The 17073-nt window shown below is 36.7% G+C and overlaps 1 protein-coding gene across 21 annotated transcripts in view; it reads right to left on the bottom strand.

Annotated features, from left to right (window-relative positions):
* Positions 1–4312: 4312 nt before the first annotated feature.
* MAP3K7 (mitogen-activated protein kinase kinase kinase 7) overlaps positions 4313–17073 on the bottom strand; it is a 31581-nt gene continuing 18820 nt past the window's right edge. For 14 of the 21 annotated variants that reach the window (XM_087943363.1, XM_087943371.1, XM_087943385.1 and 11 more), the window contains 5 exons: positions 13585–13652; positions 9749–9863; positions 7543–7604; positions 6523–6638; positions 4313–5017 (listed from right to left, as the gene is read on the bottom strand). In XM_087943363.1, coding sequence (XP_087799489.1) covers positions 4837–5017; positions 6523–6638; positions 7543–7604; positions 9749–9863; positions 13585–13652 — 542 coding nt within the window. In that variant the 3' untranslated portion in view covers positions 4313–4836. The remainder of the gene's footprint in view (positions 5018–6522; positions 6639–7542; positions 7605–9748; positions 9864–13584; positions 13653–17073) is intronic. The other 7 variants (XM_087943378.1, XM_026666570.2, XM_026666572.2 and 4 more) reach the window with 1 other exon arrangement.

The raw sequence follows: 17073 nt of genomic DNA, 5'->3' as shown, positions 1-17073 counted from the left end.
CCTTCTACTTTCTTCCCTGAAGTCTAATATTTTAAATGATTATTATAACAAAGGAGTTTACTATTATTTCCTTCCTTTTATAACATTTCTTTGTTCTTTTATGCCCCTTGAATTTTTTTACTTTTTTGGGGGAGGGGCAGCACTTACTTCCAAACATTTCTAGTCAGTAAAGTAAGTAAAGTAGTTATTGAAAAAAAGGGTATCAGACAAATAAAGTGCAAACTTCTTGAAGCAATTATTGCAATTGATTTCCTCATAAAAGGTTAATAGATGCTGCAATTCAAGATTTTACTGTTAACCTACAAACACCTAGAATAAAGAATATTTAATGTTTTCTGTCACATGGCAATTAATGTAGAAACTTAAAAAACTGAAGTGAAAATCTCTTTCCATTTACTGTGAGAAAACATTGGATTTAGTGGAGTATGTTCTCATTTAGGGGAAAAAAGTTTAAAAAAAGATAAACAATTTTTCTAGTGCATAGCAGAGGTGGTATTCAGCAGGTTCTGACCAGTTCTGGAAAACCAGTAGCAGAAATTTTGAGTAGTTCAGAGAACCGGCAAATACCACCTCTCACTGGCCCCACCCCCACCTATAATCTGCCTCCCAAGTCCCAGCTGATTGGCTGGTTCTTCTTTTGTTGCCCTGCACAGGACAACGGAGCTGGAAAGCAGGTTAGTGGGGTGGGGAGGGAATGGGATTTTGCAGTAACCTTCCCCCAGGAGTGGGGAGGAAATGGAGATTTTACAGTCTCCTTCCCCTGACATGCCCACCAAGCCAGACCATGCCCACCAAGCTATGCCCATAGAACCAGTAGCAAATTTTTTTGAATCCCACCACTGGTGCATAGGCTTCCTGTCTCAAGAGAGAATTTCTCACTCTAGAAAGAGGCCTGAGGTAAATTACCATGTGTTTCTAGGGATGAGGGTTGCCCTTCTCTGAATCAAAGGTTGCTTAATCTTACTTCCTATTGGCATGTGCTTTATTAGCCTCCCTTTGCATAGATTAGGGCTATATGGGGTCAGAAATGGAAGAAAACATAACATACGATCTTTGCATTCTCCAAGATCAAATTGAAAAAAACAGATGAATAAACTGTACCTTGAGGTGCATTTTAAATATAAATCAAAATTTCTTTTGAATCAAGTACAATTCCTGGTGACTTCATTGATTTGTCCAAGCAGGTTTTTTTTAAATACAGGGGTGGTTTGCAATTATTTTCTTCCTGGTTGATTTCCCAATTCAGCCTACAGGCATGAAAGCCTCTGCTGGTCATCCAAATGTTAACTAGGGTCTTTTGTTTCTTACCCAGACAAGGTTAGCCATGTTGAAATTTTCAAGAATTAGCTCTGGCAATCTTCAAGCCAAATAGTCTTTTTTTCCTCTAAGCAGAGGATACTTTTTATTTTTTGCATGTGTACCACATTGAGAGCATTAATAATGCAGAAATTGTGAGCTTAAAAACTGACTTGATTCATGTTTACAAACTCTGGACTCTAATGTTATTGTTTTGGCTATTTTGTGAGAATTATCATAGTAACTTATGAATCAAGAATTATAACTAGCATTTTCCACTTGTTTACTTAGAATTAGGTGACCAAGCTGGAAACAAACATACATGGGCTACAGGCCCAGAATGAATGAAAGAATATATACTATTTTTATTTTTGCTTTAGTTCGGCTTTCGAGGGAGATACAAAGTTCTGGTTCTTGCTTAGAGCCAGAAGAGCAAAATCTTTCTTTGTCCTCATTAATTCCATTTCTTATATCGTCTAGATTCTCAATTCCATTCTACCAGCACATAGCAGTTTCTGAAAATCTAGAATGTAACTTGTCACCAATGGTGCAGATTCATTCATTGTAGACCACAAAACTGTGGACTCTTAATTTTCCTCCTTTTAATATAGTGATTATAGCCCAACACATAGCACACAATAGACATTATTATTCCAGATCTTCACTTGTAATTGCAGCCTATGACATAACAGATTAGACTTTAATGTTGTTTTCTCTTTGGAAAAGCAGAGCATCACAACTGCATCCACTTGGCTAACCTGAGAGATGTACGTAGTAAACAGCAGTGCTTTAGATAACTTCTGCTATTCCAGTTCTTGATTTCTCCTTGCCAGTGACTATAAATATGCATACCCTTAAATTGATACCAATGTTTATTTTAGCTACCAAATCAAATTAGCTAATATGGGTTTCAGGAATTATGTCTGTCCTTAATTTATGTAAAATAATTTTGGTTTTAGCTCTTATAACTTGCCAAGAATAATTTATTTTAAAGCCGGTTTTCAGAGCATAGACCCTGATGCTTGCCAAATTAAAGAACACAAGAGGGGAGAAATATTGCAATCCTGTAATGTTACCTCCACTGAGTCCAGACATTGCCAAATAGCAAGGCTTCAATTCTATATGCAGTAATAGCAATACTTATATACCACTCCATAGTGCTTTACAGCACTCTCTGGGCAGTTTACAATGTCAGTATATTGCCCCCAATAATCTGAGTCCTCATTTTACAAACCTCGGAAGGATGGAAGGCTGAGTTAATCTTGAGCCCCATCACGATGAAACTCCAGGCTGTGGACAGAGTTTGCCTGCAATACTGCATTCTAACCACTGTGCCACCAGGCCTCTAGTAAATATAGCAGTACTTGTTTCTGAGAAGACAACAGAATGCCACATTCTAACTCTACGCATACCAGTTTTGTGAAGCTGAAGTTACATTAAAATAGTATTTGGGGGCCACCATATCTTATGTTTTCTTTCATGCTTTGAGAAAATAGCTAACACAGATCAGATGGTTTCAGAATGTTCTATAAAGGACAAATTTATATAACACAAACCTGTACTGAATACCAAGATTTCAAAGAGTGCTTGGGTACTTTAACAATAGCAATCACTGCTGTAAAGTTTCAAGTCATTCAATACCCAAAGTTGTTCCAAATGCTTAAGAAATGTATCGCCATGTTGAGGCTACAACCATATATTTTTTTCATGACAAAAGGCTATGTTGAATGCAGGTCTTATTTGCAAGGAAGAGGCAAAGGATTTGGCTTAATATTTCATATAGAACAAAAAATATAGCTCCACCACTCATAGCTACCTTTCAATGTAAACATTTCAGTTTATAACTCCCACCAGGGCAAGCCCAGTCCAGATAGTGCTGCCAAAATTTTAGTTATAAGATTTTGGTGGACATGAAAAACAAGCAAAACTATACTGAAAGTTTCATTAGACCTAATACACTTTCCATCTAATATTCCGCCCCCACCCCAACATTCCAGTCCAAAAATGTAATTTCCGTCTGTGATATGGTTGCCATATTCCTCATAGGTTGGAAAAAATATTTAAACAAGGAAAAGTGGCACCTCTGAAGAAATTGCTTACCCCTGGCATCTGAAGGTGAAATTTAATGTATTTCTACCAAACAATTCTAAGTACAGATTGATAGGTATATTTTTCATTATTTGATAAATGTGGTTTTTTAATTAGACTTGTTTCAAAGACTTGATTTGCAAAACTCATATGGTAATTTTCCACAGTATTTTTGAAATTTGGAGCACAGAGTCACATATGAAACCATCATTTTGTTGTGGGCCTTGTTATAAAACAAACAAAAAGAGAAGATAAAGAGAAGAACTTACTAAATTGAGGATGTATGTTGTTAACACAAATAATTTTTCAACCAAGTTCTAATTATTGCTTCCAAACAATGGAACAGAAATGCTTGTATTTTGCAAGCAAATTCACTTAACCTCTACAGCAGGGGTCCCCAACCGCCGGTCCGCGGACCGGTACCGGCAGCGGAACAACCCTTACCGGGCCGCTGGTTGCTGGGCGCCGCCATCTTTTTGGTAAAAAGCGCTTCCGGGAAAGCTCACCGGAAGCGCTGTTTCGTCATAAAAGATGGCGGCGCCAGCGCTCGATGAGCTTTTTGGGTAGAAAGCCATTTCTGCCGAAAAAGCTCACCAGGCTGGCGCCGCCATCTTTTACAACAGCGCTTCCGTGACGTCACCGAGCGCCGTTTCATCATAAAAGATGGCGGCGCCCAGTTGACGCCGGTACCGGGCGCGCGCCCAGCTGATGTCGGAACCGGGCGCGCGCGTCGAAAAGGTTGGGGATCCCTGCTCTACAGCATAAGGCGATGAAACTACTATTCTTGTCAAACACTAACTAGAGGTCTGGAAGGTTGCTCATGATGATAAATCAAGGAAGGGGGTCATATAAAAGGATTGGGAGGGCCTGAAAGGGACTACCCTCTTGATGTCTCTCCCACTGCATCAGAATGCTTGAGAGATATGTCTAAGAAATCCCTTTGATATAGAGGAGCCAAATGCATGAAGAACAACGCAACTAGAAGAATGCATTGTTCCACCAGCATTATCTCTTGAACTTGATGTAATCAGGAAATGTAGTCCTGGAAAATGACTGCTTTGGCAAACAGTTCAAAAGGGAAGAAGAACAAAAACATTTTAAAAATAGAAAAATTCTATACTGCTCCTATTGCATGAAAACCTAATGATCTTACAATATAGCAGCCACTTAATCAGTTTTGGTAGGGTAGCCATCACACAAGGGGCATGCAAACAGCCAGAGTTCATTATATTTTGCTTCATGGTTAGTGCTGTTGATTATTCATGTAGCCGCTCTTAACTTTCTCAAACAACTCAATGTTCACCCAAAGAAAACCATACTGCATTGGTTTTGGAAGAGCAGCAGGTATATCTACACATTCAGCACACACCAATAAGGAAGTTGTCATATTATGGGATAATTTAAAAAAAAAAGAAGTTCCTGTGCTTCACTGTCAATCTGGGGTTCCGTGAATCATGATGTCCCTTGACGTTTCTGTTGTTGATTTCGGATGACCTCCAACTGTTTTTTGCATTGCTGGTAGTAGGTGGAGAGACTTTTATTTTCATCTAAAAGCTTTTTATGCTCTTGTACTAGACGTGATGTATTTTGCTGGTCTTTTTCATCCTGGTCCAGTTCTGCTATTAGTTCTTGCCTACATTAAACAAGAAGGTTACTTAATTAATTCACAATATTAAATAGGCAATTTAAATATTCATAGTCAATGTCATTGGTAGCTAAATTCAATAAGTTGATTAATTATTAGTGTGCCAGAAAAAAAACATGATGTATGATATACAGACTGGATTACAGACTCATTAAGGTGCAAATACCTATTTTTGCCTACATATTTATATATCTGAATGCTTCTAAAGTTTTAACATCTGTTATGTTTAGCCAGCACAATGACAAGCACTGTAGGAACTGTATGAAGAGTAACTGGAATACAACAGACTGCTATGCAACATAACATATTCACACATACTTTATCTGTGTGCATGTAATCTATGTATGCAGTAATCTATGTATGCAGTAAAGTATTTGACAATAAAAGAGGAAAAATACCCATCCTTGTTGAAATCTCCCAGTATCTTCTTTTAATATGTAGCTTTACATATGTTTAATTGGGGATGTGTGTATCAGCGCATCTCTCTGTGTTTTTCTGTGTGAATGTATGCATGTCTCCTCCTGTCTGAGCCCATGGTGTGGAGAAAGACAGAGTAAAGGAATAACTGCCTCAGTGAAATTATGTATGACGCAGAAACATGGGACATGATGAAAGTATTATTGGAAATAACATTATCTTGAGATAAATGGAAAGATTCATTTTATGTAATAACATGGGATACTTATATTGCACTGAACATAAAATAGAAAGTATTTTCCTTTTATATCAGTGAACAATTTGTGTTCCTAACAGCCTTCAACACTTTTCTATGGTCTTACAAAACTGCTAAAAAGGACACCTAACTAACTATATTGACTTATTTTGGTACACATTCAGGTTTTGTCAATTTTACACCATTACTAAAATAGCTTTTCATCTATGGTGAGATGAATAGTTGCTAAAAAAGCAAAAGTAAGAGTCATGTTGATTTCTCCCCTCATGAGCTTCCCTTCATTTAACAGACGAGGTAAGCATTCAAAACACTTTAAGTCTCTATTTTGGATTACTAAATAATTCTAGTAGATCTGTGATGAATTATTTCAGTTTTCTCTAGGACTCCAAGGCACCTTGTACACGGTCCACTTAGGCCGTGTACTTTGCGGGATCTCCTTATGAAAACAGGAAATACTGGCAAGCAATTTGAATGCTGAACTCTTTTTTTTTTTTAAATTACACTAAGAGTCAAAAGTATTTCTTCTACCATCAGTCATACATTAATATAATTTACTTTGCCTACGACTAATGGTTGAAGGAGAATGAAGAGAACTGAGGAAAATGTTACGAAAACAGTAAAATGCATTTCCTATTTAGGAAACAAGGGTTTATTATGAGTCTGGAAACAGTATCTCAAACATAAGATTAGCCTTCCTAAACCTGGCACCTTCAGATTAGTGGTTCAGGACTTCTGACACAGGGTATCTTACTCACTTTGAAATGAAAATATTGTGCTTTGTCAAATTTATGAATACAATTCAATGTATTTTAAAACTTACTTTCTTTGCAGCAATAAGGCAATTTCTGTTTGAACTTTCATATATTCTTGGGCCATTTTACAGTGCTGTTCAAACACAGCCATAGATTCTTTTGAGTTTGGGCATGGTGCTAGAGGCTGAAAATAAAATAATACATACAGATTAAAAATCAAAGCAACTTTTTATGAACATATGTGCAAATATGTTTTAATAAATTATTCCGACTCTTGGAAGCATGAGAATTAAACTTTGTCCATAATATATCTTGTTGCCAGAAAAGCAAGCAAAATAAAGGTATTTCTTTATTAATATAGGAGTATCTGTCCCAGGCAAATAATATCAGGTGATCTATACAATATATGTAATGATAGACAAAACATGCTGCTGTCTGAACCTTTCTGCAAAAGACAAAATATAAAAAACAAGAAAAAAGAATTAAAAAATAGAAAATAAGGGAGGCGAAGGTGCAAATGAATGATGAAAAAATAGAAAAATAACTACCAACCTTCTTCAATAGTTATAAACATTCAATATTCAAAAGTATTTCTACAATCATAAGTAGTTCTAATTATCAAATCCCAAAATTAATATAGCATTTCATTTGGTTTATAGCAAAAAGTCCAAAAGTAGTTAGACAAAATCTTTCCTTTTAAACGTCATTCTTGACAAAATGCATTTTAAATGCATTTTGCTCTCACCACAGGTTTCCTGTTCTTTCCCTGGAATGGAGCACCAAACAGATTCCAGCGAACCATGTTGAGGAGTTCAGAATATGAGATGCACTGTGGCAATGTTGGCATGTTGCAACCTGATCTTGGGAGGTGTTACATTAAAACTGCAATTCATCGTATCAGGTCACTAATTCTGACTTAACACAGGATCTCATTGTCAATAGTTAGCTCCTGTGCCAAGCAAACTAATTGGAAGTATGCACCCTTTAAAAATACAACCCATGATGACCTCAAATCAGGATTGCGTTACACATACAAATTGATATAACTATCTAAGGAAATTTGACAATAAAATTACACTGTAATTTACCTGCAACTGATGATCTAATGTAAGATATGCCATTGGGATGGAGTTATCAGACCCATTGGTATCTGTTGAAAAAATACAGATAGTATGAACTGTAAAGACATGCTAGGCGCATCTACTTGTCCTCTTATTGTATAATGGTATATATACAGGTCTACCATAAGTACTTCTCTAATTAGCAACTAAGCTAGTATAATCACATAAAACAATATGATAGATAGCTGAAATGCTGCAATGCTAAACGTACTATATTAGTATACTATGTTAACTTTTATTACACCAATGACAGTTCTAGTTATAGTTCTAGTTATCATGAAGGATTTACTATGGTAGGAAAATAAAGAGCTAGAATGGTAACTGAAGAAGATAGATATATGAGAAATATAAGATGTTAAATTTTGCTTTCTACTTTTATCTACACCTAAACGTAAGGTATATTTTATTTTTACATAGTAAAAGCATACAACTTGGCAATAGGCACAATACATTAATTCCATTCAAATATACATATGTTCAAATGAGTTTCTGTTCTTCTGGGTCAAAGTATATTTTGAACATGCAACATAAACTTTGCAGATTTTATGTTGTAAAAATAAATTATTTTTCAGCTGCAGGGCTGTATAGTGTGTATGTACTGTACACGTTGCTAAGTAATGCAAGTTTCTTCAGGAAAGAGTCAAAAGCAAGGTTATATCTGAAATTTTTGTTCACACGTTTTCAGCAACTGCACCCTGTAGTATTTTCTCAGAACTGTTTAACAAGCATTTATCCTAAAGATATTTATGGGGTAATAAAAGAGAAAATCTGATTTAAAAAAAATAAGAATGCTTGACTATCAATCTGTATATTTTTCAGGATTCTATTTTCTGAATTTTGTGTTGTTTATATGCTATGTGGGAAACTCATAGCTCACATACTGTTCCCAATTCAAAGGGAAATATGAACGAATAAGAAACTGCACCTCCATTTCAGAAAAGGCACTTGATCCTGAAGTCTCTTTGGGGGGCCAAAGCCCACAATAAAATGCATCCCAATGGTGCACTTGGACTAGGAATGTTTGTCTAAGTTTAAAGGCATTAGATAGCAAAGAATATATATCTCATGATTATTTTTTTTTGAAAACTTATTAAATACCCAATGATTGGTCTTTACGATCTTAATTACCACTAGTCATCTATTGTTCTATGTTGATCAGTTTTTATTAAGAGTCATCATTTGAAATTATTTTGTTACTTGAAATAGCTTATATGTCATTTGTTTCTTTGTTCTCAATATGAGTATTTATATCACAAGACAGAGTATAAAATAGTAACTTTTCATACTAGATTTCAGGTCTGTCAATGGAGAAAAATGCATGAACATTATATGAGCATTGCTTTCTAGTCTGCCTTAAATGAAAATATATACAATTGTTCTAATTTATATATCAATGTCTTTGCTTATGTTATGTTAAAATACAGCGCGTATTCAGACCCCCTTCACTTTTGTCAATTTTGTTATGCTGTAACCTGATTCTGCAGTTGTTGAAATTCATTTCCCCCCCTCATTAATCTACACTCAGTACCCCATAATGACAAAGTGAAGAGAACTTAATTATCACATTGGCATAAATATTCAGACTCTTTGCAGCAGTTGTAGATTAATGAAAAACAAACAAATGAATTTCAACCACTGTAGAATCAGGCTGCAGTGTAACAAAATGGGCAAAAATGAAGGGGGTCTGAATGCTTTCTAAATGCACCGTAGTTTACCAAATATATTGTAACAAAAAGTAGCCATCTAACTTCAACATTTGGGAGATAACTTTACAGGTTCTCTTAAAATATCCACTCATGATCCAGCACCATCTGAAAAAGGGCAGGCCAGTAGGCAGGTCAGTCCCCTGATAGCATCTGCCTTATCTCCCTTCATGACTAGGAGTAGCAATGGGACTCTTAAATAGTATATGATGGCACTTGTCATTACTTTTTTCCCCCCACTCTATTTACAGGGGTGTGAAGCATACAAGAACCAAGCAAAGATGGTGAGGCTATAACAATATCCTCATTTAGCCCATGACAGATGCTCAGCAATGTTTATCAACAACTTTATAGTTACAATCTAAAATTGTAATTTTCAGGCCTGGTGAATATACATTACCATGTTAATTACCAACACTCCTTTCAAAGCATTAAATGATAAACAACCATAGGGTCAGGGATTGTTTTACCTGCAGAATCATCAGGGGTCCATGGTAGATTACGAGCAGGCTTTTCTGACGTTGGTCCCGAGGTAGTGATCATTCTCACACTAGGACTAGATGATCTACTGCTGTTTCTGCTACCCTATAGCAATAATTAAAAATAAACAAACTCTTACTACTAATGCAAACAAATGACAATACTGTAAATACAAAGTTCTTCTGCGGATTAATTAATCACACAAAGATTTTGTTATCTTTACCTCACCTATAAGCAAAACCAACTGTAGTCCAATGCAGACATTTTAGTGACCTATTAGAACTTCTGCCTAGTATAGTTATGCTTTACTGCATCTTAAAAACTGTATTATATAGTTAAAAAAGTACCAAATGGGGGAAGGGAAAACCAATTTAGGAGGTTTATTATAGTCTGGTGCTTTCTAGTTTACAAGGAAATTGGACAAGAGGGTGCATAGTATATAAAATCAAATAAGGAAAAAAAGTGCATAGATTTTTTTCCCTCCTTTCTTTTATCTGACTTCTAAAAATATGTTTATTTGTGGAAATTAAATGCAGGGAAATTCAGGACCACTACATGGAACAACATTAAAAAATTCGTAACTTTTTGAACTTTCTCCCATCGGGTATGTTGATGGCTACTAGTTTGGAAAGGGACTAGAAAAATTCATGAAAGAATTAGAGGTGCAGTTGTTAGAACGCAGTACTGTGGGTTAATTCTGCCGACTGCCAGAGTTCAATTCTCATTGGCTCAAGGTTGACTCAGCCTTCCATCCTTCCGAAGTGGGTAAAATGAGGAGCCAGATTGTTGGGGGCAATATGCTGACTCTGTAAACAACTCAGAGAAGGCTGTAAAGCACTGTGAAGTGGTATATAAGTCTAAGTGCGACTGCTGTTGCTAAAGACTATTAGTCTTGATGGCTGTATACCAGCTTTAAAAGTAGCATGTTCTAAATAGCACTGCCACTGAGTATATATTCATTATTTATTAGACTATCACCTTGTTGCATTTTAATCAGACTCTTGGAAGTTTAGAAATAATGGGCATAGTAATAAAATATGAAAAGTAACTGCAAACGAAGATTGGGGCTAACCTAATCTGAAGTGGGAAGCCATTTTAAAAAAACGATGCCTCCGAGTATTGGCTCTCCTAGTCTCCTGATAATGGGGAATAATGAGCTCACTTTCCTGATCATAGAAGTTGGTCTGATTCCAGTGGGAAGAGATGGTCTTGTAAATAACCTGCAGCCAGGCAATAAGGGCTTTTATAGATTAGCACCAGAAGTTTTAAAATCAATCCTGGAAACTAACAGGCAAGTAGTGCAGGGCCTGCAATACTGGTGTCACATACTCTCAGCAGTGACTGCCAGTGAGTGCCTGTGCCACTGTATTTTGCACCAATTCGAGCTTCTCATTTTTTAAAAATATGTAGTCTACAGAAAAATGATGATGAGGACATCTTAACACAGGTACAGTAATGATAGTGCATCAGCTGAAGCTGAGCAAAAGCCTTCCTAGCCATGGCTTCCACTTGCTTGTTTAAACAGAGGCCATGAGTGTGGGAGGAGTACTAAGAAGTGGACTTGCCTTCCCAACATTAATTCATTAAAAGGATGACTATTATTATGTTGAGTTTGGCCCTAAGTCTTCATACCTGTTTAACACCACATAAATAAAAGGAACTTAATCAAAGAAAATTTGATTAAAACGTGTATAAAAACTGAAATGAACATGGTATGTAGCAGGGAAGGCAACATGTCATCGGATGATTTACTCAACAGTATGGTGAACTCTACATGTCAGGCATTATATCTGAAACATCCTTTTTTTCTGCCATCTGAATTGTTGCCACGAGAACTATGGTTTTTTTTCTTATTTGATTATGTCACCAGCCACAATCATTCTAAACTAAAACAGCTTTTGATTAATCTAAGGGCTACTTTCTTAATAAATATAACAGGCTGGCAAACAAATCTGAAAAAGGTGCTTTACACCAGGGATCCCCAACCTTTTCGCGCCCGCTGCCCGGTTCCGACATCAGCTGGGCGCCGCGGCCGGTTCACCAGCGTCAACTGGGCGCCGCCATCTTTTATGGCGAAAAGGCGCTTCGGTGGCGTCACGGAGCGCTGTTTCGTCATAAAAGATGGCGGCGCAAGCGCTTCTGGTGAGCTTTTTCGGGTAGAAATGGCTTTCTACCCGAAAAGCTCACAGCTTGGCGCCCGCCATCTTTTATGACGAAACAGCGCTTCCGGTGAACTTTCTACCCGGAAGCGCTTTTTTACCAAAAAGATGGCGGCGCCCAGCAACCAGCGTGCCCGGTAAGGGTTGTTCATGCGCCGGTACCGGTCCGCGGACCGGCGGTTGGGGACCCCTGCTTTACACCATGTATGGCATAAACAAAACTTTTTTTCTGAAGCACTAAAGTAGCCACATTGTTTGGAAGGCTTATAGAGCTGTTTATAAATGTATATGCTGAATCTGATTTCTACTTCAATTTTTATTATTCTTGATTTGCGAAATCAAGGATTTTGTGTGCAAACATATGTCCACAGACACTCTCCTGTAATTTAATCATTACATTACAAAGGTCATATCCACCTATAACTGTATATAAACCCTGCATCAGTGGTGGGCTGAATTTTTTTTAACAACTGGTAATCTGTCTGGGTAGGTGTGGCCGGTTGATCATGTGGCTGGGTGGGTGACATCACTCATCACACCCAGCCCCGCCTCCCGGCCACTCACCTCAAAGGAACAGGTAGGATTCAGCCATCACTGGCTGGCCCCGCCCATTTTTAGGCTGATTTTGGTTGGAAAAATGGCCTGAAAACAGCCAGAAAAACAGGCCATTTTCAGGCTGTTGTTTGGGCCTTTTTCAGGCTGTTCTTCCAGATAAAATCGGCCTGAAAACAGCCCCCAAAACAGGCTATTGTTTGGCTGTTTTCAGGCTGTTTTGGGGGGCTTTTAAGACCGTTTTTCGCACAAAAACAGGCAGCGGCGGGGCCAGCTGGTGGGCCAATTTGCCGGTTCTCTGAACCACGCAGAATCGGAACAAGGGGTTCAGCGAATCCATCCGAACCTGCAGCAGCCTACCTCTGTCCTGCATTCACACTCTAAAAATTACCATTTAAAAATGTTACTCAAAGCATAAGTTCTGTATAAAAAATTGTTTATAATAGCGGTTTTTCCCTTCTTCCTTTAGTGCTTTCACTTTCAACCATCAACTAATACAAATGAGATACTCTGTATCTGTACACATTCATGTAAGAAATATTTTGTAACATTTTATCTTATTTCTTATTTCCCTTAACCACTAAGTCATAGTAACTTTTTAAATATATATCAATGCTCAGTATTTAGCAGTAAAGAAACACAAGTGTTAAATTAATCAAAGTTATAGTTCTAAGCATCCTTTTTTGACACAAGCCTCACTGAATACATTTGCATATATTTCCAAGAGAGGATCAAAACTTTACTGAACCCAAGAAATACGTAGTCCACAACAGTTTGATAACCATATCTTGCATTTCCAATGTGTAAATCATGTAGTCTTTTAAATGTAATTTACCTAGAACTAACTCTTTCAATTCAATGGATTATTAACAGAATTATAAGCTTGGTAAAGGCCAAACTGAAAGAAAAAGTACATTTTTTTGTTAAATTAAATGGATTTTCTTTAAAGGAAAAAGATCCTCCACAATTTACATTATATATTCCCAATCCTAGTTCTCCTTAGATATATTTATGTATTCCAATTTTTAGATATTCAGTTTGATAGGTGACATACATTTCTTAAATTTATAAAATTCAGGCAATTTTAAAGGAATCATCCGCATTGGATAATTTACCTGGTTGGAATCTGTTCCAGCTACACTAAGATCTTGAATGGATCTGCGCCTCTGTTGTCCGTTGCCTGCTAGGATGAGAAGGAAAAAGAAACTACTGAATTTACATCAAGTAAGAATGTTGCAAGAGTGTGTACAAATCCAGCAAAGAGATAAAGAGTCTGTTTGTATATGCGAAGGAGAGGGGAGAGCAGAGACAGCTGCCACACCCACCCAACCAGCTTGTCAACAGAAAGCCTATCCTAAAGCAGTAAATCCTCCTGTCCCATGAATAGTGTCACTTTTCTTCACCATCTTCTGTCAGTGGTGCTTTAATAGGCTTAAGTGTTGGGTGGGCAAGCGTGGGGGTGGCTTTGGCACTGATAATGACATCTATTTCAAGGAGGTTATGTTATGGGGATTTCTCATGCCAAGGTTGCCAGTTGTATAGTTTCCTTGGTTAATCAGTGAAAAAGTGCAGCTTCCAAAATAGTTTAGGAGATTTTTGTCCAACTTGTGGTGTTCCTAGATTTCTTATTTGAGAAAGAATCAACTGCACTGATTGGATCCAATGCAGAAAGAAATAGCTCTTCAAATCAGCACTAAAGTTTTAAAACACTAACTTGCTTTTAGTCACAGCTCTGAATATTATCAAATGTATTAAAAAATGGTCAACAGATCCATAAAAAAATATGATGACCTGACAAGGCAAAGAAAAGTTTTCTCTGCCTTTTGGTATTATAATGGTCTTTGTTCTTGGGATGTGATATCAGCTGTCCACAAAGAAAACATCCCAAAGTTGAAATTAACAGCTGACACAACACTCTAGAAACTTAGCCTTTGAAGACTGTGTTACATGAACAGACCAGTAGCAACTATTCTAGCATGGAATTCAATTAGGGCTATCATTTACATAATTTCCGAATGTCCCTCATACAGCTTTTTACAATGTATGACTTCCTTTTAACTTTACTGAAAAATATTTTTAAAATATTCTAACTTCTAAAATATATAAAAACATTTTACATCTAAAAATGTATTAAGGGTTTACTTTTTAAACTCACCGATAAATATATCTGTGTAGGTATTTTTTAATTGCAATAAAAAATTCAGTGAGATGAAGGGAATGGAAGCTTAAGTACTGTAAACAATTAAATATCTTTTTTTTAAAAAACAGTATGTTGCTTAATATTTTGGAATGTGTCCAATAGATGCAAGAGTGGAAAAAATATATTTGTGCCTTTCTTATCCTCCTATCTCTCTGCCCTCTCGAAAATCTTCCCAGGTCAAGATGAAGTTTTGCAGTTTTATTCCTGTTACATGAAGCAAAAATTCAAAATGGGAATACTCTTAAATCAGGCAATTTTGTACCCAGGCACCAATCAGAAGGGAGTTCTGATTTCCAGGATAGGGTAATACTAATACAAATACTTCCATATTAGAAGCATTAAAGTACTTCCGTGGCAAAAGGATTTGCTGGTGACATCACCATTGCCCAGGGGGATCAGCACTTGGGGGTTTCTTTCATGTCCCGTGAAATTGCCCACCAAAGTGGCATTTATCTACTTGTGGTTGCCCACTTTTGAACTGCTGGGTTGGCAAGAGCTGGAGTCTGTGACAGGAGCTCACTGGCTCCAGGGCGGCAATGGATTTTGAACGTGAGGCTGCAATGGATTTTGAATGTGAGGCCAGTGTTTTAACCTTGTGGTTCACCTCGTTCCCTTCCAGGATAGGGTATTGAAGAGCTACCAGAAGGACAAGATGGGTGGAAAAAATGAAAAAAAAAAATGATGGAAGGGGCATGTCTCCAATTCTTATAAACAATCAATTTAACCAGTGAATTTTGTGCAGAGCTTCGAAAGTATGAATTGGAGAGGATTGAATCAAATTACTTTTTGAAATGCAGGCTACAAAGTATTTAAGGTGCTTTGTTGGGTCAGATGTCCTCAGTTCATTTTGGAGAACACAGAAGAAAATTTGGAGATAAAGGGTTTTTTTTTGGTCACCTAGTTGTAGTTATTAGCAGCTTTTTTTACATGTTTTCCACTAATTGACTGGACAAGATACGCAAAGTAAATACAAACGCTCAGGGCTTTGCAACTTGTACAATTCTTTAAAATAGGATTATGCTTGATTGAATAAAATTGTGTGTTACTTTTTCACCAAAAGAGATATTATTGGCTATATGCGAAAATTTGCATATAGGTCCAAAGTTTTTGAACTTCTGGAAAGTATGAAGTATAGAGAAAGACATGTATCACATTTTCAGGCAACTAAATCACCCCCCCCCCCAAATATTATACTTTTTGATGCATAAAACATGTTTTTATTAAAGCCGTAGTTTATTAGCAGAGCTATGCAAATGCTCTGCAGTCTGAGCAATTTAGCATGGGCCTCAAAGGTGATTAATCAGTAGATCATTAACAGATTTACAAAACCTAGCAATTCAGGAAAAACCTCATTGTTTTGTAATAATGATGCCCACATTCACTTTCTAGAAATAGCTCAGCTGAAATAAATTTGTAAAAAGTAGCTGGAATATTCAAACTGAGTTTGGATTAATAACATTTTTGAATTTAGAGAACCTAAGATAGGGATTGCAGAAACACTTATCATGCTCACACATAATATTAATAAGTCAGATTAAAGTAGAATTATAATTGAAAACATATATTTTCATTCAGGAAAGTTGTGTTCAGTGCAGACTGAACTGCATTAAAGGAGAAACTCAAACCAACAGAATGTGTTGAAGCAGGTGGTTAGGCTAAAGCATTTTTTTTTTTGCTGCTACCTATTACAGGCTTTTGGCAAACAGCTCAAGCACAGCCAAACAAACAGAGTAATCTATACAGTAAATACTTGTTGCTCCTGAATCAACAGTAATAGTTGAGGAATCCAACTTTAAAAGCACAACTTTCTATATTGTAGACTTTCAATTACAACATTGCTCTAATTTGGAACTGATTTTTTTATGTTAATGTTTTCATGTGGAATTTAAAACAATGGTATTAATATACCCAAGATGACAAAAAGAGAAATATTTCAAGTCCAACTGATTGTATAATATTGGGGTAAGAATAGTGTTGCATGAAATATACTGGATTAATGTTTCAAGATTGACGTATTCAGTTGGGTAGCATATACATTTAATAAATAAATAAATAACATCAGGATTTTGGAGCCTCTTTTCTAAAATAAGATTCCTATACTGTTGGAAACTATTCCTTAAGTTTTCTCTCCCACAAAAATTTGCTTCTGATTATGGATGATATACATAAAATACTGAATAACTAAACCTGCTAGAAAAAAACACAACCTTAACATGCATAGGTAATCCTCGACTTATGATGGCAATTGTGAAATTCTGCGGCTAAGTGATGTAACCAGAAATGATGACCTCGTTGCTTTGCAATGGTATTCCCTGCAGTCTCAGTTGCCATCGTTTAGCTAATCCCATGGTCATTAGGTGGGTCGACTTCCTGCCAGCTCCCCATGACCAATGTAAGTGGGGAA

The sequence above is a fragment of the Notechis scutatus genome, chromosome 1, assembly GCF_049901735.1.
Source record: "Notechis scutatus isolate UNSWTSFEM ecotype Mainland chromosome 1, rNotScu1.2, whole genome shotgun sequence".
In the NCBI taxonomy this organism is placed as follows: domain Eukaryota; kingdom Metazoa; phylum Chordata; class Lepidosauria; order Squamata; family Elapidae; genus Notechis; species Notechis scutatus.
Note: the sequence above shows the minus strand (reverse complement) of the source record. Positions and strands in the feature narration are given on the sequence as shown.